General features: G+C 34.3%; 1 protein-coding gene across 1 annotated transcript in view; it reads left to right on the top strand.

Annotated features, from left to right (window-relative positions):
• KCNH5 (potassium voltage-gated channel subfamily H member 5) overlaps positions 1–25,489 on the top strand; it is a 361,713-nt gene that overhangs the window by 218,940 nt on the left and 117,284 nt on the right. Inside the window, exon 8 of the mRNA XM_065941253.1 lies at positions 644–843. Coding sequence (XP_065797325.1) covers positions 644–843 — 200 coding nt within the window. The remainder of the gene's footprint in view (positions 1–643; positions 844–25,489) is intronic.

Raw genomic sequence — 25,489 nt, 5'->3', positions numbered from 1 at the left:
AATTAAAATAATGAAGTAAAAAAAATCCTTACAGTACTGGATTTCTGACATAAATTTAATAAGTGTAAATTATAGGCACTCCCAAAGTTTTATTTTAGCTGTTAATTCCAATCCTGTTTCTTCCTAGAATCTTCTAGAAATGAAACACCTTGATTTGTCTTTTCATCATATATTTTTGATATTGTCAAAAATGATGATAAGCAGGAAAATATTCCAAAAGCTGGAAGAAGCATGCAATGAGAATGAGCATATATTTCTAAAATGAATTGTCAATTCTTCAAAATTTTAAATTGATTAAGCTTCATTCAGGAAGACAGGGCTGGAGGATAATTTTAGTGATAAGGCTAAGAGGCAAATCATAAACTTGGATCATCTAATTCTTCATGAAATCTATCAATCACCATCATGTTTTACTAAATTGACTTGCTGGTGGTCACTCATAAAATCATGTTTATCATACTAAAGATAATATTTACTGAGTGAACACCAAATTCTAGAGACTCTTCTCAGGGGGTTATCATGCATAATCCTGAAAAGTTTGTTAAGGTATCTCTGTCAGATAATTTATTGATCTGGCCAGTATTCATATCACTTATTTTCACTTGGGATATTTGTTTTATTTTCATCATTTCTTCTCTTTCAGCTCTTCTTTATGCAACTATTTTTGGAAATGTTACCACAATTTTCCAGCAAATGTATGCCAACACCAACCGATACCATGAGATGCTGAATAATGTACGGGACTTTCTGAAACTCTATCAGGTCCCCAAAGGCCTTAGTGAACGAGTCATGGATTATATTGTCTCGACATGGTCCATGTCAAAAGGCATTGACACAGAAAAGGTATGGATTATTATAACCATTTTTGTTACTTATTTCATGTTACAATAGGATTTTCAGATGCATGTAACTTTGTCACTTATGTATTACTTGTATATTATTGTTTTTCTGTATTTCACAAGCAAATATCAGTCAATCATATTATTTAGCACTTAGAAGATAGAAAGCGGTCAACCATTAATCATCAATTAGTACTAGTAGCCATCACACTTAATTTAGGGATTGTGGTTCCTGAAAACAGCTAATTACTTCATTTGCCTAAAACACTCTCATTACCACTCAATAATTTTCCAAATTCCTCAAAAATGCTAGCAGTGTTGTCATTTCTCCTGCTAGATTTTATTCTTGATTTCTCTTTTGATACTTTGCCCACTTAAAATTTGAAAACGTCCTTGCTTATAACTAAAAGATTATATGTCTTCTATTTTACCCTCTACTTAAATTCCTCTTCTCTCTCTTCTATGTTTTATAATGCAACTTAAAATTCTTTGTTTTCCCCATTTCCTTACAAAACTTATGCACACACTTATTCATTATGGAAATGAATACCACCTCTGTAATCCACCTGACAGTCCTAATTTCTTTCTTGTCTTTTCATGGAATCTCTAAATTTTTCCCATCTAACTTATACCAGGGTGAAAGAAGAAGTTAAAGTTCTCTCATGATAAATAAAGTCAAATTTAAAAGTCCTCACATCCTATACCCAGCTGATTCACATCTAATGTAGAGAATGACAAGTAGGGCTTGCATATAAGAATTTTAGAGAAAACTGATCTTGAGATATTTCACTTTATAAGCATTTAGGTACTGATTTTTGACCTATGGTAATCAGTACATTTGGTAATCAGCACATTTTTGACATATGGTAATCTGCACGTAACTTGGCCAACAAAAGTCCATAGAGTCAAAGCTATAGTTTTTCCAGTAGCCATGTATGAATGTGAAAGTTGGACCATAAAGAAGGCTGAGCACCAAAGAATTGATGCTTTTGAACTGTGGTGCTGGAGAAGACTCTTGTGAGTCCCTTGAACTGCAAGGAGATCCAACCAGTCCATCCTAAAGGAGATTAGTTCCGAATAGCCATTGGAAGGACTGATGCTGAAGCTGAAGCTCCAGTACTTTGGTCAGCTGTTGCGAAGAACTGACTCATTAGAAAAGACCTGATGCTGGGAAAGATTGAAGGCGGGAGGATAAGGGGATGACAGAGGATGAGATGGTTGAATGGCATCACCGACTCAATGGACATGAGTTTGAGCAAGCTCCAGGAGATGGTGAAGGACAGAGAGGTCTGGCGTGCTGCAGTCCATGGGGTCGCAAAGAGCTGGACATGACTGAGCAACTGAACAACAACAAATCAGCACATAATCTTCCTTGCCATTTCCCACAAATTTTGTGTTTTTAATCATAGGAGGCTGACGTAGTATTTCTGTCAGTGTCATGATGAAAGAACCAATGAACAAAGTAGATGTTTAGTTAGGGGAATTTCATGAAGCAAATAGGAAGTTTTAAGCCAGAACAGGTGTTGTTAGGGGCAGAACGGCTAAGGGGAGTTGAAGGGAATGGACTTGAACAGTAAGAGTTGAAGAAGGGAAGCCTGCAGAGAGTGCAAGTGAGATTCTGGAGGATAGCTGTGTGGAAGAATTATGAAAGCAGGTGAGATTTGCTCATTTCCCCACAGTTTACAAGATGCAATTAAATGGTCCCTTAATGTGAAATATGTGACCACAGAGGGGAAAAGGACAGATTGCACATCTGTGGAATTCGATTAATGTGTGCCTGAACCCATATAAGGATATTAGTGAGGGAATCCAAAGAAGGAAAAGAATCTTCCTCAGAGGTGCATGTGAGAATCAGTGTTTAAATTGCCAAATGCAGAATATTCTTTGAGGCCCACACTCAGTGAAACTGCACTCAGAGGCAACCATCTACCTTGTCAATCAGTATCTTGGTCAGAAGTTTTTCTTTCCAGAAAATTCAGTGGGGTCTTATGGTTGCTGACAGAAAACACCAGTAAAATGTTGGAATGATAACTCTTTACATAAACCCAGAGCCTATGCCACAGACCTGGTACAGATCTGATCTTTGAGTTCCTTTCTCTTTCTCTGAATTCCCAGATGCTGGGTTAGTTCAATAATGGAATCAACAGATTCTTGCAAGCCTCCCCTCCAGTACCTACTTACCTGTCTGCTTCCTGATACAGTTAGGGTATAATACACTGGCATTGGGTGTGCATGGAAGGGCATCCACAATGTCGTTCTTAGTATGGACATTGTTTTGGTTGTTTGCTATTCACTATTTGTGGTCACAAAAATGTACTTCTGATTGGTAGAATATTCATGGAAAATGGAGTGTTAGGGAAAAAAGAAGTTAATATTAAAATTGAAATAAAATTTTTATTCACATGAAAATATTTTTAAAGAAATAAGTAAAAGTATTAAAATGAATTAGCTGTTGGATAAAACAAAATCATAGATGTGCTTTCTCACTACCTCCATTCCTATTACTTGGTTAAAGTCACTCTCTTTTGTCCTATGTGAGTTATTTTGTAGCCAAGTGATTGATCTGTGCATCCTCCCCTGTCCCTTTATAAATTATTTTCAAAACAGCAACCAAGTTTTCTATCTTTTCTGTTTCTCTGTTGTATCTCTTTTCATCTTATTTATCTAATCCATCCATCCATTCATTTATCCATCCATGTATCTATCTGTTATATAATTCATCTTTACCTTTGATAATAGGAGTGACATTGCTTGAGTCTGCTAAAATAAGATAGATAAAAGAAAATGAAAGTTTGATGACAGTAATCACAAAAATCTTATAGTTGTAGAAATAATCTTAGAAATATGGATTTACTTGAAGATAGCTTTAGTAAACAACATCTGATTTTTAAGAGTTATGCTCTTTGATACTGGGCTTCTCTGGTGGCTCAGATCTTAAAATAATCTGTCTGCAATGCAGGAGACCCAGGTTTGATCCCTGGGTCAGGATATCCCCTAGAGAAGGGGATGGCTACTACCCACTTCAGTATTAATTTCTGGGACAAAAATAATGTGTAAAACAAAATCTTTGTTCTAATGCTTCTCTTGTTGGTTTTAAAACAGCTATATTTTTTTTAAGCTGCTGGTACTGTAGAATTTAATGATGCGTTGCAGCTAATTAGAGAAAACCTTCACCCCAATTACTGAGATTTCATTCTACCACTTCCACATATTTAGGTTTATAGATTTTTTTAAATTCAGCTTTAAACCCACAAGCAAATTAATCACTGTGATTTAATTCAGTCTTAACTTGTCGTTTGTGAATAATGCTTTCTCTAACACAAGTTGTGGCTTTAAGATCAGTACTGATGTGAAGTTGTAGCATTTTTATCATGAAAGGTTGCCTTAGGAAATTTAAAAATATAGAACAGTATCTAGATTAATTTTATTTGGTTGAAAGTATTTTATTGACTACTAATTACTATAATTGCTTCAGTTTCTTTTAAAATTCAATAACCAAAATCCATCCTCTGGGCTTTGCTATTTGATAACATTCTGTGCACTTAAAAGACAAGAGAAATGGGTGGAATGAGAGGATTTAAAAGGGAAAGAATAAATCATAGGGGGGAAATAGAAATGATGATAGTTAAACCTAAATAAAAGGCTATCTGACAGTTTGAGGTAACTTTTCTGAGAAATAATTTAAACGATCTAAATGCCTAGAGAGTTTATTTTCAGCTTTAGGACTATATGAAAAAATATATAACTTGTATTATGTTAGGACCACGTATTTCTCATAATACTGGATTTATTTTCTGCTTGTTTTGTAGAATAAAGTTTAAAACCTTACCATTTTTTATTTTCCACTGTCTTAACACATTTTTCTAATATATTCTTTGAAAAATCTTAATAAGAAAAATGTTCTTTGGTCTTCATTTCTTGTTTCACATGTTTTGTAATAAGCATGAAGTATCAGTAGGCAGATCCCATTATATGAAAAGTTCTGGCAGAATTATGCAAAACATTCAGGCAGATATATGCCTTTAGAATATAAAGAAATTGATTTTGAATATGTTAAAATCTTGGATTATTTTAAAAGCATACCTATCACAGCACTTTACTTCTTCCAAATATAGTAAGCAATATATATATATTTTCTACAAATTAAGTTCAGTTCAGTTGCTCAGTCATGTCCAACTCTTTGCGACCCCATGAATCGCAGCACACCAGGCCTCCCTGTCCATCACCAACTCCCGGAGTTTACCCAAACTCATGTCCATCAAGTCAGTGATCCGATCCAGCCATCTCATCCTCTGTTGTCCCCTTCTCCTCCTGCCCCCAATCCCTCCCAGCATCAGGGTCTTAAATGAATCACCTCTTCGCATGAGGTGGCCAAAGTATTGGAGTTTCAGCTTCAGCATCAGTCCTTCTAATGAACACCCAGGACTGATCTCCTTTAGGATGGACTGGTTGGATCTCCTTGGAGTCCAAGGGACTCTCAAGAGTCTTCTCCAAACTCACAATTCAAAAGCATCAATTCTTCGGCGCTCAGCTTTCTTCACAGTCCTAACTTTCTTTTAATTTGTTTACTTATTTATATATGTTTTTCAATTTAAAAAAGCCTGTCTAAATATTTCTTTGTACTCCTAAATGTGAAAAACAGGGATGGCATTCTTATATATTCATGGTGTCATTATCTTGGTTCAAAATTTAATTTATTTAAATACTTCAAGAAGTTTCTATAGCAAGGCATAACTGAACCCAAGTGAAGGCACTAACTTTCTAAGAAGAGCCTCACCTGGTTAAAGATGCCATGTAAGCATACACATGTGAAGATAGTTAAACAAAACTGAATTGATCTTAAGATGAATTAATAGGACTTTTGCATTTGGGTCAAGGGAGGTAATAATCATCCCAATATAGTCCATGCCATTCATATCATAGGCAAAATATTATGTTTAGCTGAATATTTTAAAGAAATATTATCAAATGACAGTACCCTTATGAGAGATAATCATGATAACATAAATTTCTGGGAATCTTGTTATAAGATGAATAATTGAAAGAAATATGAATACTTAGTTTGGATAATTAAAGATTTTGGAAAGAGGTATGATGGGTAACCTGAGATATTTGAACTATTTAAAGATGCAGTGCTCTGTCTGCATCAGGCAGAAATTAACCCCTGCCAGTAAAGGATATAGAAGGAACATAGTGCAAAGTGAATTTTGAGGTTCTGACCCTAAAACTACATGCTAATTATATCTGAATGATTTAGAGTACCATTAAATATCATAACCATTTTACAATTCAAAAACATATATTCAAGAGATCCTTTATTGAATATTATATAATAAAATATAATAATGATTCAATAATTATTTCTCAACAGTTTTTATTAGTACGTCTATGGCTGTAGTTTTACACATGAAACTAACTGGCTTTTCCAACGTGGCATGACAAACACCATCTTAAACATAATCTTGAGGATTCAGAATCTCTGATGGGGCTAAGCCAGGCCAAGCCCATGGGACAGCTAGCATTTTTTTTTCTGTGATTTTTAAATAAACAGCTTGTTGAGCAGAAGAGACTTTGGGTAGTCTGTTATTTTAGGAAATTATACTTCAGCCTGTTGTGTGAAAGTAACATGCTCCAAATATCTGAAAACTGTGACTTTTCTATCTATACCTTAACATGGCAAGGAAACTTAATTATTGTCCTATGTGCATGTGCTTCTCAGTTGTTACTTTTTGAAAAATTACAGGGTAAGCATTCACACTTTTCTAGCTGACCTGAAGGCATTATCTGAAAAGGTAGACTTTATCTAAAACCTCAATTATATTTTTCCTTTCATGAATCAGAAGTTAAACAAAATAACATTCAAGAGTTTATTAGAAACATTGTAAGTAGATAGGAATTTTAGGTAATATTTTCTGTGATAGTAATTTGAAACATCAAGTTATATTTGATGTGTCATGGCTTTTGAAATATTTTAAGAGTACTCCAATGCCAGCTTCATTTTATTGTTAGCTAATATAATTAGTAGTAAATTTTGTGTGTGTCAAGTAGTAGGCAGTAGTATTTTCTTCCAGGAAAGGTAGGGAGGCATTGTATAATAGGCTAAAACCAGAGTGGCTCCAATCATTCTCTAAGAATAATACTTAGTGCACTTTTTATGTATGGTGTTGAAATTACCTTAGTGCATTAGAGTGGGCTAGTTTGTATTTCATTTTCTCAACATTCTTGTCATAGCCTCTGAGGAAGGGACTAAGGAATCATTAGATAGCTGTAGTCCAGGAGTGAGAAGGAGTTGTTCATATAAGACCACTGATGACTTGCTCAGTAGCCTGGATTTATCTTAATATGAGAATTGCTTTCGATGCTTTTATGAAACTCACATCCACAATGGACATTACCATCACTTAGTTGGTCAGAGTATGAAAAGTGTGCACATAGGGCTTGCATAAGTTAAGCAATAATACATGATATAAAATAATTTTATTTATTGTGGTTACTTTTGATTTCTTCCTTTACCAATCATAAACTATAAGAATTAGGTTATACATGGCACCATTTTTAATTGCAGTCTTTGCTTGTTATTCATTGCATAGTGTTGTCTTTAAATATAGATGAAAATAGAACCTCAGTTGGAGGATAATTTCAATGAATAAAATATTTCTATATACATGCACCATTAATGAAAATAAATATATTTTGGACTTTGGTGAAAAAAATTAAATAATGAATGAATCCATGGATGCTGTAGGTGGTGTTACGGTTTGAGTAGGTGTTTGTAAACAAGTTATTATTTTGTACTAAGCCACCTTGATTGCTCTGTTTTTAAACTCTCTAAACTTACTACAACAAATCTGTAGAAATGGCCATCAAAATACTTATTTTATGAATGATATTATACTGTTTCCTACAATTTTTGCAGTGTATTAGATAAAGGTAGGATTATTTAAATGGTTGGATTTTATAAAATAAGCTTTAAAAAAAGCTTCCACTCCTGTTATTTCTGTTGTTGATACTGTTGTTGTTCAATCGCTCAGTCATGTCCAGCTATTTGCAACCCCATGGACTGCAGCATGCCAGGCTGCCCTGTCTTTCACCATTCACTGAGCTTGCTCAAATTCATGTCAACTGAGTTGGGGATGCCATCCAACCATCTCATCCTCTGTCATCCCCTTCTCTTGCCTTCGATCTTTCCTAGCAACAGGGTCTTTTCTACTGAGTTGGCTCTTTGCATCAGGTGGCCAAAGTACTGGAGCTTCAGCTTCAGCATCAGTCCTTCCAATGAATATTCAGGGTTGATTTCTTTTAGGATGGACTGGGTTGATCTTATTGAAGTTCAAGGGACTCTCAAGAGTCTTCTCCAACACCACAGTTCAAAAGCATCAATTCTTTAGCCTTCTTTATGGTCCAACTCTCACATCCATACATTACTACTGCAAAAACCATAGCTTTGACTGTATTGACCTTTGTCGAAAAAGTAGTCTTTCCAATATACTGTCTAGGTTTGTCAGACCTTTTCTTCCAAGGAGCAAGTGTCTTTTAATTTCATGGCTGTAGTCACTATCCACAGTGCTTTTGGAGCCCAAGAAAATAGTCTGTCACTGTTTCCATTATTCCCCCATCTATTTGCCATGAAGTGATGGGACTGGATTCCATGATCTTCACTTTCTGAATGTTGAATTTTAAGCCAGGCTTTTGACTTTCCACTTTCACCTTCATCAAGGGGCTCTTTACTTCCTCTTTGCTGTCTGCAATTAGAGTGATGTCATGTGCATATCTGATGTTATTGACATTTCTCCCAGCAATCTTGATTCCAGCTTATGTTTCATCTAGCTCAGCATTTTATATGATGTGCTCTGCATATAAGTTAAATAAGCAGAGTGACAATATACAGCCTTGATGTATTCCTTTTCCAGTTTGGAAGCAGTCCATATTTCCATGTCTGGTTCTAACTGTTGTTTCTTGACCTATATCCAGGTTTCTCAGGAGGCAGGTAAGGTTGTCTGGTATTCCCATCTCTTTAAGAATTTAAAGTGCAGAACTTTAACAGCATGATCTTTTAGGATTTGAAATAACTCAGTTGGAATTCCACCACCTCTGCTTGCTTTGTGATGCTTCCTAAGACCCACTTGACTTCACACTCCAGGATGCCTGTTTTATTTTTTATTTTTATTTCAGGACATGTGATTTTCTACACTTCATCCACTTTCCCATCTCTTTCCTGGTTTTTATGATAATGGCTTAAAAAATGCCTATTTTTGCTCAGGCTGATAGCTTTTATTTTGGTCATTCATAGTCTATGAAGTATGAAAAGCTACTTTTAGCTTCTTTATTAGTAGTGCTGGATAACCATGATCAGCCCTGCCTGGCACAGCAGAAGGCAGCAAGAGGGTGGAGCATATAGAGTAAATACATTACAAGAAAATGAATATTTGTTATTTAAGAAAGAAATTCCTGTAGTTGTTCATTGACAATTGCCTGAGATGCTGCTTCATTCCCTCCTCTGCACATGTTCCTGGAAGTTAAGGAGAGAGACGTATTGCTGTGCAATTTAGCATCTTTCTCTAAATTTTACTTCTTTTGGATACTGATCTGTTTTGAGATCTTTCAACATTCTCTTCTTTTCCTATATTAACATACTTTCTTATTTATTTATATCTCAAACTTCCTTGTGGAAGTTTTTGGTTCCCTAATTTCTGCTGGGCTATCTCCAAGACATAGAAGACATCAATTAAGGAAGCATCGATGCTATGGTAGAATTTACAAAAAGGAAAGTGGCTATCTTTTAAAATTTACATCCACATCAAAGGGAAACATGATTTTACATTCTCCAAGATGGATCATATGATAGTTCACAAAAGTTTCAGTAAATTTAAGAGGATTGAAATCACATCAAGCATCTTTCCTGACCATAATACTTTGAGACTAGAAATCAACTACAAGATAAAATTGAAAAAAATACACAAACACAGGAAGTCTAAACAATATGCTACTAAACAAGTGAATCATGTAGAATTCAAAGAAGAAATAAAAAAAATACCCTGAGACAAATTAAATGAGTACACAGCAATCTAAAGTCTATGGGATATAGGAAAAGCAGTGGTAAGAGGGAAGTATATAGCAATACAAGCCTACTTCAGGAGACAAGAAAAATATTAAATAAACAACCTAACCTTATACTAGTAAAAGAAGAAAAAACAAACCCCAAGTTAGTAGAAGAAAAGAAGTCATAAAGATTAGAGCAGGAAAAATTAGAGACTGAAAAATTTTTTTTAGAAAACGAAAAGCTGATTTTTTGAAAAGATAAGCAAAACTGATAAACCTTTAGCCAGTCATAGCAAGAAACAAAGTAAGAGGGCCTGAATCAATAAAATCAGTAATGAAAAGGAAGTTACACCCAACATCACAGAAATGTAGAGGATCATATGAGGTTACTACAAATACTTATATGCCAATAAAGTGGACACCTTAGAGGAAATGGACAATTTCCTATAAACATACAATCTTCCAAGATTGAACCAGGAGGAACTAGAACATATGAACAGGCAAATTTCCAGTAATGAAACAATCAGTAATAAAAGAATTCCCAGCAAAAAAAATTCCAGGACTAAATGACTTCACTGTTCAATTCTACCAAATATTTAGAGAATGTTCAGGTGTTAATCTATCCTTCTCAAACTATTTCAAAAATTTGCAGAGGATGGAATGCTTTAAAATTCATTCTGTGAATGAATTCATCCTATGAATCAAATTCAACCCTAAACCAAATTCAACAGTATATAAAAAGGATCATATACCACAGAAAGAGACAAGTACTGTATGTTTTCACTTTGTATATGCAACCTAAAAAATAAAGCAAATGAATATAACAAACAGACTCACAGAGAGAAAACTACTTTTACTGGTGGGGAGAGGGAAGACTGGAGGGGAAACATAGCAATAGAAGATTAAGAGGTATAAACTACTATGCATAAAATAAATAATCTGCAAGGATGTATTATACAGCACAGGGAATATAGTCAGTATTTTATAATAACTTTAAATGGAGTATAATCTATAGAAATTTTGAATCACTATGTTACACACCTGTAACAAATATGATATTGTAAATCAAGTTGATAAAAAGAAAGAAAAGGAAAACATAGTTTTGTAGGATATTGTTGTAATTGCTATGGAGTAGTAAATAAACATAATTTCTGCTTTTGTGTTGCTCTGAGTTTATTGTGAGAGGAAAGGCTTAAATAACCACAGAGATAAGTGTGTGATTCCAAATTGTGAGGACACTTGAAATACAATACAGGGAGCTATGGAATATTTAAAAATAAAAGGAGAGAGAGTAAATCTACTTTGGATTGGAAGATGTGGTTTAAAGAAGGCAACAGAGAAAGAAAGAAAATTTGGACATAAAAGTTTGTTACAAAAGGAAACTTCATGAATTTTATAATGAAGCTCAAATTAGCTTTGTGCTTATCTTTAACTGATTGGTCAGAAAATGGGGGAAAAAAAGAAGAAGCAAAGATCTAGTTAGTCCATTAATCACTCAAATCAATAATTAACTTTACCTAGATTGTACATTCTATGTGCTATCAAATAGTTTGAACTGAACATTCGTATTGGCTAAAAATCTTATTCTAAAAGCAGTAACAATACATATGGGAACATATTGACTCCCTTGGTTCACCAATCCTGATTAAACTAATTAGCATATATTTGTTTATAATAGGCCAGCTCCTTTTGTAGACAAATGTTAGAGAATACATTCATGACCAGAGTAGACTTTAAACATTCTGTTATCATCATTTCTACCATGGATGAATAAATGTTAGGAGAAAAATATTTTTCTAGCGATTTTCCCCCAAATGTTTATTTAATAGAGATACATGACTGTTATATAAAATAAGAAATGAGAGCTAGAGAAAGAATCAGTTCAGTTCAGTCATTCAGTCATGTCCGACTCTTTGCGACCCCATGAACCGCAGCTGGCCAGGCCTCCCTGTCCATCACCAACTCCCGAATAAACTATTATAAATCACCCATAATTCTACCATCCACAGGAATATAGCTTGCCACATTATTCTGTGTGATTTTGTAGAATGCTTTATGTTATATGCTACCCACTCCACTATTCTGGAGCTTCCCTTGTGTCTCAGCCGGTAAAGAATCCATCTGCAGTGTGGGAGACCTGGGTTGGAGACCTGGGTTTGAAACCTGGATTGGGAAGATCCCATGGAGAAGGTAAAGGCTGCCACTCCAATTTTCTGGCCTAGAGAATTCCATGGACTATATAGTCCATGCGGTCGCAAAAAGTCGGGCATGGCTGAGTGGCTTTCACTTCCACTTATATGCTACCTACCCATTTGTAGTCTGTTTAAAGAATATGTCATATTTTATCAATATTCTAGTATTGGATATTTAAGATGGCTAAGAATTATATTAAGGTAAACACTGAGAATGGAGCTTGTCAGTCAAAGGGTATGCACATTTTAAAGTTTATATTATTTTTATTGTTTATTTCTTCTAAAAGATCAAATGAGCTGTAATCAACATAAGTTTGTGTGTGTCCTTTTTCAGAATAGCATTATTAAGAGCAGGCATTGATCTTCTTTTAATCTTCATAATTTAATAGACATTAATTTAACTTTTCATGTGAATTTCTATTCTTTCCAACACATAAATACCATATCATTCCCATTTATTAATATGGAAACTATGCTGTAAGAGAGTAAATATCTGCCTTGAAAGTGAAAGTGAAAGTCACTCAGTCGTGTCCAACTCTTTGCGACCCGATGGATTATACAACCCATGGAATTCTCCAGGCCAGAATACTGGGTCGTCTTTCCCTTCTCCAGGGGATCTTCTCAATCCAGGGATCGAACCCAGGTCTCCTGCATGGCAGGCAGTTTCATTACCAGCTGTGCTTTAGATCACACATATTGAAACTTGGATATGGACCAGATCGGTATTACAGATGCTATGCTTTTAGCCACTGTATCCCTTGTTGCATATTGTTATCTAGTAGACAAGTATCTCCTTATCACATCTTATTTGTTCCTATTTTTTCACATGTTTCCCTGTCCTTTCTACTTATCATCTTACACAGATAAATCCCCTTAGCTTTTTATTGGAGTTGCATTGTCATAATCTCAGAGTTAAAACATACCACAGAGGCCATCTGGAAACTTGTACAGGTTGTCAGATGAGATATGGTGAGCTCATGAGAAGCAGTTAAAGATATTGGAAATGGGTCTTCTACTGCAGAGTTAGAGGTTTCACTCTTAGAAGCCAATGTGAAGATAAAAATTCCGTAGTTTGGGTGCAAACTGGAGGTAGTGTAGGTGAGTATGAGGAACAAAATGCTAGATCAGAGTAAGGAGACTGGAGTTCTAGTCAGCTGGCCTTCCAGTCAAGTTGCATTTTCCAGCGAATGACCAATCACTTAAACACATTTGGTCTCAGAATATATATTCTTTCATGATCTTTAAATTGCTTTTTAAATTTAGGTGTATTTGTAAAAGTTCAGTATAAGTTTCAGATGTACAACATAGTGATTCACAGTTTTTAAAGGTTATACTCTATTTATAATATTTTAAATATTGGCTATATTCCCTGTGCCATATAATACATGCTTGTAGCTTATTTATTTTATACAAAGTAGTATATTTTTATTATTTTATACATAGTAGTTTGAGCCTCTTAATCCTTTTCCCCTGTCTTTCCTCTTCCCCTCTTCCATCTTCCCACTGGTAACCACTAGTTTGTTCTCTACATCTGTGGGTTTGTTTCTTTTATGTTACATTCACTGGTTTTATTTTTTTAGATTCCACATATTTGCAACAACATGGATACACTTAAAGGGTATTATGCTTAATGATCTTTCCATTTCCAAAATTAAATTTTGGAAAGATTTTTTGAGAAATATCAGTAGTTTCTTTTTATCAGGAAAAATCAGAAAATATGGTCTCGGTTAATAGTTTAATATTGTAATCCTTGTATCTAACTTTAGCTTGACAATAAATGAGAAATTAATGGAAAGCAAAATTGAAATTAATGGAAAGCAAAAGCAGTTTTCTGAGGGAAAAACCAGTTACTCTAAGAGGAGAAATAAGTCAGCCTAGTCACTCAGTTATACCCATTGTTTCCATTAAGATCCCTCTTGTTTAAAGGCACAATTTAAATGCAAGAACCTTCAAGAGAACTATCCCCATTTAATCTGACAGTTATTATTTGACTTCAGAGTACCTTGAAAAGTAGTTAAATCAATGGTTGGATAAATTTAGAATTTTTAAATGGTTGATATACTTCAATAAATCACAGTATGATTAGAAGTAAGTTATTTATTTAGCCATTCTCAAGACCGTTGAGAACCATCCTTCCATATGTTAAGGAAGGAAGCAAATGAAACTAAAACCTCAAACTCAAAATCCTCTTTACTGTTCATGGTAACATTTCATTATCATTTAAATGCTCTGTTAGAGGGATTTTGATTTAATAATGGCTTATTAACTGTAATAAAATATTGTATGGTTAGAGGAAAAATGGAAAATTCTTTTTAAATGGAGGTGAAATTCTGAGAAGTTTAGTTAAGAATGCATAAATATTTAGAAACATATTGATGTGTAGGTTGGTATTTATCAATACATTAAAGATTTGTTTCCTGTTCCAGTATTTAATAATAACTGTTGATTAAACCTCTATTTATAATAAAGACATTGTTCTAGTCTCTGGAATTTCAATGGTGAGTGGGAGAGTGCATATCCTACAGGACTCCAAGTCTAGCAGACTGATCAAGTCAATTTCACTCTCTTTGACCTACTGACAATCTTTTATAAATAGACCAAGTGGCACTTGGCCCCCAGGTCTGGAGAACCTGGAAGAATGTAGAGACTAAGAATTGAAAGGTAACAGAACACACATTTATGAATATAATGGCGAGTCAGAATTTGATTCTGTTTCTTAGGGTTCTAATTCCAAATTTCATGCTCTTTGCCCTGCACCACTCAATCTAAACTTGTGTTCCAGACACTATACCAGACCCTGGAGATGAAACTGAACAAGATAGGTAAGGTCTTTGCCTTACAAAACCTACAGACTAGTGGGGGAGGCAGAAAAATAATTGTGTGAATTATTAATATTTTCTAATCCCTAATAAAAATCTAAATAATTTTGAAGTGTTAGCATTCAGTGTAAAAGAAGAAATTAAAAAAAAAAATCTTTGGTATTCTTTCTTAACATAGAGAAGGCTGATTCTGCTTGCATTGAGAATGGTGAGTAAATGTGCTACTCCTAAATCTACTGTACTCTGTGATTTAGCCGAATCCTTATGTACATGTTGTGCTTTGCTGTGCGTAGTTGCTCAGTCGTGTCCAACTCTTTGCAACCCCATGGACTGTAGCCCGCCAGGCACCTCTGTCCATGGGGATTCTTCAGGCAAGAATACTGGAGTGGGGTGGGTTGCCATGCCCTTCTCCAGGGGAATCTTCCCAACCCAGTAATCTTTCCAACCCAGGTCTCCTGCCTTCAAGTTGGGTTCTTTACCCTCTCAGCCACATATATACATGTTATAATGAGGTGATTTTTGACTACTACCTTGTAAATACCCTGAAGCAAACTAATAGCATTATTGTGACAAGTGTTGTTTTTAATTATCAATAGGAGATATGTAATTTTATTAGACTGAATTGGTAAAACTACAACAAAGAACAATGAAAATTGGAATTTTAGTGAGCTTATGCTGCTTAGAATGGGATGAATGTTAGATGAATACTGAGACATAGGTTCAATCCCAGGGTCAGGAAGATCCTCTGGAGAAGGAAATGGCGCCTACTCCAGTATTCTTGCCTGGGAAGTGCCATGGACAGAGGAGCCTGGTGGGCTACAGTCCTCGGGCCACAAAGATCCAAACACAAACTTAGCAATTAAAGACCAGCAGTGGCAGCGGCAGCAGGGTTTTCAATACTGAAAAAAAGTTCTTGTATTCTTGTTTATACTGGGGTTATGAAAAGCTGCTTTCATTTGTACCGATGTTTAGTATGTACTGTTTGAAAAACATGCAAATTTTATTTTCTTAAATTCCTTTAAGAGCTTCAGTTCCCTTAAAAACTTAATGTTTTAATGAACAGATTTCAGAAAGCCATAAGGTCTTACTTTAGCTAAGAAACATACAGTACCACAATAAGAAAGCACAGAATGAATATACTAGTCGTGGTGCTACCATCGAACTTGTTACTTATGTATAACAATAAAAAAGACCTGATTCTGTAATCAAAAATTACTGAAGTAGTAGAGCTAATATATTTGATAATAGATTTATCTTTAATTGGTTTTAAGAAAGTTCTTGTAGTAAAATCTTCCTACAAATTCACAAAGGAAGAATTTCATTTATCTGACATTTTGAGGGCTATTGTAAAAGGTTCAAAAGTGAGACAAAAAGATATTCAAAAACAAAAACCAAAATAAACAAGCAAATGAAAAAAACCCAGTCTAAATTTTCCTTTTTGATAGCTTAGTTTTAAAGTATATTGTAGAAGATTCAGAAGAGCTGATAGAAAACCCCAAGTCTTAATTATATGACATTTACTTTCTAACTAATAAAACATGTGACCTGATATCACTTAATCTTAATATACCTTTGTTCACTATTGGCAATGATACATGAAAATGTCAGTGTGAAAGCATGAGTTATTTCACAGAAGTGTATTTTCCAGATAAATAATTCCTGCACAATTATTTAAACAGAAATGTGAGAAAAGTCTTTCAAATGATTCTACATATTTTCTTTATAATGTATATTATATATTATATAAATTGAGAAAATATTTTCATCGCCAGGAGCATATACCTCCTCATGAATTTGGACACGTACTTGTACTTGTTTAACCCCTTAATTCCAAATTCCATAATAGGGTAAGGCAGTTTTGTTACTGTAATCTTAAGGGTAACCTTTTAAAATAGTGTATCAAATATATCCTTGTTTGTTCATATATGCATACATTTTCACACAAAATTAGACTTCTCATAAAATTAAAACAAATATAAAACAAGACAATGTAAGGCATGCATAAACACTTCCACATACATTTACAAGGAAAGGATTAAACACAATAAAGGTGTCCAACCACCTGAAATCTAATTTTTGTTAAACTTGCTCTTATTGAGATTTTGTTTTTCAGGGAAGCTGAATTAGAAAAGAGAAATAATGTCTATTAAAGGAAGAAAACACATTTGCCTAAACTCTAAAATACTTTCTGCTGCCATTAGACCCAAAGAGGACTTTGTTATGCAAACCTTTTTGTTTGCAAACAATAGGGTGTATTGATTAAGATAGGAATCAGCAAAGTTTTTATGGAAAAGACAGGAAAGTGCAAAGTTTAGAGTTTGTGGGCCAAGTGGTCTTTGTCTCAACTACTAACCTTTGCGACTCTAGCGTGAAAAGAGCCACAGACAAAATGTAAATAATGAACACTGCTGTTTCCCATTAAAATCTTGTTTATAGTCACATTAATTTGAATTTCATGTATTTTTACATGTCATAAAACATTACTTTCCTTTTTTTTTTCACTGATCACTTAAAAACGTAAAACCCATTCTTAGCTCACTGACCATTCAAACACAGGTGGCAGTCCACATTTGGCCCTCAGGTGTTAGTTGGCTGACCTCTGCTTAAGATTACTACATCTCTAGTTGGATTGCAGATTTCTGTCTTATTTAAAATTGCAGCATCTCTACCCTTAGAGTCTTTAGGTACCTTCTATTATTTAATTTTCTTCACAGAACTTATCACAACCTTAAGTACTATACATATAGTTCATTTCTTTATTTGTTGTGTCACTATTAGAATAAACATTTCACACAGGCAAGGAGTTTTGTGTCTTTTGTTCATTGCTAAATAATTAGCACCTAGACTAGTGATTGGTACATGTTATATGATCAGTAAATACTTACTTTATCAATAGGTATAATTCTGATGTTTATAGGACATATAAATTTGGAAGTCATTAATATATAAAATGCCATAAGCACTTAGCTGTGATAACTCAAAATGACACTATAGCTAGGAAAGAGAAAAGAGAATAAAATCAAGCTTTGAGAAACTCCTACATTTAGGTGAAATAGATGAGAAAGGGCCTGAAAGAACATTGAAAAGTGGTTGGTGATATCAGATCAAAAGCAGAAATATTTGATTTCATGGAAGTCAGAAAATGAATAGCTATCTTGAAATCTTCAAAAATATAAATGAAATGTGAAAAATTCTGCTTGAATTTTTCAACATAGAACATATTGGTGGACTTGATATAATAGAAGCAGATTTATTAGAGTAGTAGAGACAGATGCAACATAGAAGTGAGGAGCAATAATGTGTAGTAATTAAGAGTGTGATTTTAGCCTAGGGATGATCAAATTAACATATGGTAATGGTGTGTGTACATGCTAAGTCACTTCAGTTGTGTCTGGCCAGGTCCTCTGTCCATGGAGATTCTCCTGGCAAGAATATTGGAGTGGGTTGCATTTCCTACTCCAGGGGTATTTTTCAACCCAGGAATCGAACCCATTTCTTTTAGTCTGCTGCATTGTCAGGTGGGTTCTTTACCACTAGCACCACAGTGGCACAAGTTAATAAATCTAAAAAATAGTCCCAAACATATGAGGAGGCGTTATATATGACAGAAATGGACCAACATATTAATATATAAGTGGGAAAGGCAAGACCATAAATGTTATTGGACTTAATAGGAAAACAAAGTTCAGTTTGACCTTGTTTATTCAGTTTCATATGGAACCACAAAGGACTTCAAATAGCCAAAGCAATTTTGATAAAGAACAAAACTGGAGACACCACACTTAACTGATAACAAGATAATTTAAAAATCTGCAGTCATTAGAATATGTGGTGCAAGCATAAAGACAGATATATAGACCAAGGAACAGAATACAGAGCCCAGAATTAAATTGGCACATAGATAGTCAACTGATCTTTGATAAGGGTGCCAAAAATTCACAATGGAGCCATTAAAAAGAATACATTTGAATCAGTTCTAGTGAGGTAGATGAAACTGGAGTCTATTATACAGAGTGAAGTAAGCCAGAAAGAAAAACACCAATACAGTATAATAATGCATATATATGGAATTTAGAAAGATGGTAATGATAACCCTGTATGCGAGACAGCAAAAGAGAGACAGATGTATAGAACAGTCTTTTGGACTCTGTGGGAGAGGGCGAGGGTGGGATGATTTGGGAGAATGGCATTGAACATTGAAACATTGCATTGAAACATGTATATTATCATATGTGAAACAAATGGCCAGTCCAGGTTCAATGCATGAGACAGGGTGCTCGGGGCTGGTGCATTTGGATGACCCTGAGGGATGAGGCGGGGAGAGGTGGGAGGGGGGTTCAGGATGGGGAACACATGTATACCCATGGCGGATTCATGTCAATGTATGGCAAAACCAACACAATAGTGTAAAGTAATTAGCCTCCAATTAAAATAAATGAACTTATATTAAAAAAATTCACAATGGGAAAAGGGTAGTGATAGTGAAGTTGCTCAGTCGTGTCTGACTCTTTGTGACCCCATGGACTATAGCCTACCACGCTCCTCCATCCATCCATGGGATTTTCCAGGCAAGAATATAGGAGTGGGTTGCCATTTCCTTCTCCAGAGGATCTTCCCAACCCAGGGATCGAACCTGGGTCTCCTGCATTGTAGGCAGATGCTTTACCATCTGAGTCACCAGAAAAGGGTAGTCTTTTCAATAATTGGCATTTGGAAAATTGGACATTTGCATGTGAAAGAATGAAATCAGGTTCTTATCTGATACCATGCACAAAAATCAACTCAAAATGAATTAAGAAATTGCTAAGACCAAGGTTAAGAAGCTTTCCCCTGGGTTTTCTTCCAAGAAATTTAAAGTTTGGGTCTTATGTTTAAATCTTTGCAGTGATTTTTTTGGATATAAACAATAGCACAGGCAACAAAACCAAAAATAGATAAATGGGACTATACCAAACTAAAAAGGCTCTGCACAGCAAAGGAAGAAAATAACCGGTGAAAAGACAACTTAGAGAATGGGAGAAAAATATTTACAAACCCTATATCTGATGAGAGATTAATATTCAAAATATATAAGGAACTCACAAAACTTAGTAGTGAGAAAACTAAATAACCCAATTAAAAAACAAACAAAAGTCATGAATAGACATTTCTCCATAAAAGACATACAAATAACCAACAGATATAAGAAAATGCTATGTTACAGAATGAACAAAGAGGCTTTAAGTCACCCAGACCATGAATTTATGATCAACTTTGTAAAATGGAAATAATAAGATCTGCTTTGTATCATTTTCATAAGGATTAAAATAGTGGTGTCATTTTCTATTTCTTTCAAAGTGCAAACCAATTGAATCTAAGAAAACAATATTGAAATCCCCACAAAGCTATATTTGAACCTTAGAAGAGGGATATTTTGTTTCCTACTCACTAGATACTGCTATTTCAAAAATAGGCTGAAGGCTGCTGACTATTCAGGGTAAGATAACTTCTGAGTCACTCAGGTCTTTGGACTTTCCCAGAATGTTACTCATGTTTCATTGATAAAATATATTAGTTTTAGTTATTGTTGTTCCTAAACTATCCTAATCAGAAAATTAGAAACTTCTGAAGGTAGTGGCTATATATATATTTTTGTCTATATCTGAAAGACAAATCATTCATTCTAGAATTCATAGGTGACCATCAACCAATAAGCAAATGAAATAGCAGACGGATAGAATTGTGAATTTAGGGAAGGAGTTATTCCCTTTACTTCTTTGATACTGCTTTCTCAGTTTATTAGATTAGTTACAATTTTCTAAGCTAATATCATTAAAGGATTCACTAAATGAAAATAAAATAATTACATAAAGATTTTTTTCAGATATAAAACATCACTAAATACCAAATAAATTTTTTGTCTAAATGAGATTTTTCAGTACAGTTTTGAAGGGTCTTGGCATTTAAGAAGATGACACTGGAATATTTTATAAAGAGCTCTGTTATAAATTGCAGAATTACAGCTTGATTTCCCAGAGCAAATTGTTTTTTGGCTAAAGCTTTTGGCTTTGTGCTGGAGACTAATGGCTCAGGTCAGAGGTTTGGCACTGGGTTTACCCTGGGGCAGAGGGACAAACTGTAGTTGTCTCTGATGAGATTAAGCTAATCTTCCAGCCAAGCTGGCTCATGTAAATCCAGAGCATACAGACAGTTCTCCTACTGAGGGGCATTCTCAAGTATTTTTGGCTTCATGAAAAGTAATGCTTAATAAAAGTGTATTAATGTCACCAAATGCAATACTCTGTTATTTGCTGATGTTCTAGAGACAATGGTTGTTTGAAGGGATAGTTGTCCCTTCCTGGAAAGGGAGAGAAAAAAACTTTTAGTTTTTGTTAACACAAAACTCTTAACTTTATTTTAAAAAAATTTATTTTGAGATAATTGTAGGTCACATGCAGTTGTAAGAAATAACAGAGAGAATCTATCTTTCACCCAGTTTATCATATAAATAGGAAGTTGACGTTGATATGAATCATCAACTTTATTGAAATTTCACCAGTTTACACACACTAATTTTGTGTAAGTGTGTGTGTGAGTGTGTGTATGTGTGATTGGTTCTACAACAAACAATTTTATCACAAGCATAAATTCATGCAACCACCACCACAATCAAGGTACAGGGCAGTTCCATCACTGGGATCACCTTTCACTGCCACAGTCACCTCCGTCCCCTGCACCTTCCTAAATCCTGGCAACCACTAATCTATTTTCCAGCACTTTAATATTGTCATTCCAAGAATGCTGTATAAATGGAACCATGTAAATTTTTAAGGGTAGCTTCTTTCATTATGCATAATTCCCTTGAGATCTATCTAAATTCTTGCATGTATTGCTAGTTGTGTTCCTTTTTGTTACTGAATGGATGCTATGGCATAGATTTACTACAGTTTGTTCAACTGTTCGCTCACTGAAGAAAATTTACATTGTTTCCATTTGGAGCTATTACAAATAGAACTGTAAACGTTTGCGGGCAGGTTTTTCTGTGGACATTAATTTTCATTTTTCTGGGACAAATGCCTAGAGTGTAATTGTTAGGTCATATGTTAAGCACATGTTTAGTTTTGTATGAAACTGCCAGAGTAGATATACAATTTTGTATACTCACCAGCATTATATGGGCAAACTAGTTTCTTTGCATCTTCTCATCATTTGGGGTCATCATGTTCCTTATAGTAGGTGTACAATGGTACCACATTGTGGGTTTCATTTCTGTTTTCATAATGGCTAATCATGGTGAACATGCTTTCCTGTGCCTAGGTTTTATCTGTATAGTCTCTTCAGTAAAACATCTTTCATGTCTTTTCTTCTCAATGGATTTTTTTTTCAATGGATTTTTTTTAAACATTGAGTTTTGGTACTTTTTATATATTTTTGATATTTGTCTCTTGTTGGATATGTGCAAGTATTTTTTTTTCCAGTTTGTAGTTTGTTTTTTCAGTCTCTCCAAGTTTTATAATCTTGCATTTTATATTTAAGTCCATGATGCATTTTGAGTTAAGTTTTGTGTAAGCTGTAACGTTTAGGTTGAAGTTGGCTTTTTTCCCCAATGTATGTCCAATTCTTCCAGCACCATTCGTTGAAAAGGCTATATTTGCCAGTATCATGCTGTCTTCATTGCTGTGATAGAATATGCCATGACACTGGATAGGGTGATTCTTACTGCCTTGTTCCTTTTTCAATGCTCTTAGCTATTCTAGATATTACACTTTTCTGTTTACATTTTAGCATAAACTTGAAGAAACTTTGCTGGAATTTTGATAGGAATTGCATTAAACTTATAGCTAAATTTGGGGTGAATTACCCAATTCATTACTATTAATACGTTGAGTCTTCTAATTCACTAGTATTGTATATCTCTCCACTACTTTAGATGTTCTTTGATTTTCTTCATCAACATCTTGTAATTTTCAGAATATAGATCCTGTCCATATTTTGATAGATTCACTATTTTATAGATTATAGATGATACTATGATTTAAGTTTTCATCTCCACCTGTTTATCATTATGTTTTAGTTTCTTGACTATTTCTTTGGCTCTCAGCTCTCATCTATTGCTTTGCCTCACAGTCAGCATGCACTGCCTGTAAAATTTCTAATAATTTGCTATCTTTGATTTGCCAAACTTGATCATGTTTGCAAGATCTGGGACTCTGGTAGAGTTCCTTAAACAATCAAGTGACATCATCTGTGAAATGGAGATGAACAATAGTAGTACCTACTTAATGGGGTGCCTATGAAAATTAAATCATAATGTACAAAAATAATAGTGTTCAATATGGAATGTTTATTCCATGGTTAAAAAAATGGAATGGTTAAAAAAAAGAATGGTTGAATTCAATATATGGTTTAAGAAAAAAGAATCAAGCAACCTCTGAGGCAGATATCATATGCTTGCAAGTCTTCTTTTCATGGGCAGTTTTACTTACTCTTGTATTCATGGCTGTTTTCTGGATGATGCAAATTGCAAGTTTGATTACTGACATGTCTGGTTTCTCAGAAATGAAGACATTGGTGACAAATATCGATGTCAGTAATAAACACATAAATCAAAATTAATTTTGGGTTAATTTCCCTGAAATCCTTTTAATAGTGTCAACATAACATGCTATATCAAAAAGATGATAATTTGGTTTCTGGAATATTGCAGAATACTAATGAGTTTTGACAGAATTTCTTAAACTTACAAAAAAACATATGTATTTCCCCTGTGCTACTAAATGGACTCATTTAGTAAGAAAAGTAAGTAAGAAAAGTTTATTTTTGGTCCTAAAACATTGGAACAGTTTAGTCACCATGACAACATATATACTATTAAGTAGACAAATAGCTAGCAGTATTTACTATTCCGTTTTCAGGTCTTATGAATAGCATTGATACAAACTTAAGACAGTAGACATTGCTTTTAGTGATAGAAATTCATTATGTTCTAAAAAAAATTCATTATGATGTACCAATAATTTAAGAAAAGTTGTTTCAATTACATAAAGTGAAAAAGAGGTTTCACACTCATAAGATTGATTAATTGTAAAATAGCCAAGTCTCACTTTGGTTTGGCCTTCATGGACCAGCTCACTTTCCCTCAAACATTCCTTAATTATACCCTCTTCTGAGCTGCTGCCAGTTATTTCCTCTAAAGCTGGCTTCTTTTTTTGCAACTTGCTTACCTTTCCCTGTAACTTTGACTGAGTAGTGAGTGTGTCTTACTTTTCTGGTGAGATAGGCAAGCAACTTGCATGCAGAAACTGTAACTATTAATGCCATCTCCTATATGTCTTACATATAAAAGACACTCTATACCAATACTATGTAACTATTTAATGAAATTAGTCATGTCTCCTGTTCTATCCCATATGTGGTACAACTTAATTCTATCCAAATTTGCCTAACGCTAATATTTTTAGTGGTTACAAACTGGTGACAGTAATGATTTTCCATATAGTGTTTTGTTTGACACACCCATACATACACACACATAATGCATACAAATCATAGGCATAGAGATCAATATGTTTTATATATGTGTATACCATATAACTGCTACTTAGATCAAGATAAAAACATTTTTATCACTCAGAAAGTCTCATCCCATGCCACACCCAGGTAAAAGGAATATTTACCCATTCTAGTATTTTTCTCTGGAGAATTTCATGGACTGAGCCTGGGGAGCTACAGTCCATATCGTTGCAAATATTGGACACAACTGAGGGACTAACACTTTCACTTTCATGTGCATATTTCACTTTCCCCACTCCAGAGTAATCAGCTTTAAAAATTGAGATATAATTCACATATAAAATTCACCATTTAAAAATGTACAACTTTTAGTAGATTAACAATGCTGTGTACCCATCACCACCCTCCAGAACATTTTCATCACCTGGAAAATAAACTTCAGTCTGTTTAGTGATAACTTTCTATTATCCCCTCCCCCAAGTCCTTGGAAAGGACTAATCTACTCTCTGTCTCTATGGATTTGCTAGTTCTGGACATTTCTTATAAGTGGAATCATATTCATATAATATGTGGCCTTTTGTGACTGGTTCATTTCATTTAGCATGTCTTCCAGTTTTATCCATGTTACAATATGTATCAGTACTTTATTTCTTTTTAATGAGTAAATAATATTCTCCTGCATGAATTTACTACATTTTGATTATTCATTTATCCATTGATGGACGTTTGAGTTGTTTGTTGTAACCACTATTTTGATGCTAAACTTCATATAAGTGGAATCATACAGTATATATGTAGTCTTTAATTATATGGATATATCAAAGGTGCCATCTTCATTCTATGGCTGATGGACATGAGGGTTGATTCTAAGTTGGGGCTGTTATATATAAACATACTATGAAATTTCTTTTAGTGAACATATTTACAGACTTCTGTAGTGTATATTCATAGGAATTAAATTGATGAGTTGTAGTATTGGTAGGAGTTTGGTTTTATTAAGAAGTTGTCAAAGAGTCTTGAAAGTGATATTATTTGACATTCCCACTAGAAAACCTGATAGACCAGTTGCTCCATATGTTCTCCATGTTCTTGGTATATTCTTGGTATA

This window comes from Muntiacus reevesi, chromosome 7 (genome assembly GCF_963930625.1).
Source record: "Muntiacus reevesi chromosome 7, mMunRee1.1, whole genome shotgun sequence".
Taxonomy (NCBI): domain Eukaryota; kingdom Metazoa; phylum Chordata; class Mammalia; order Artiodactyla; family Cervidae; genus Muntiacus; species Muntiacus reevesi.
Note: the sequence above shows the minus strand (reverse complement) of the source record. Positions and strands in the feature narration are given on the sequence as shown.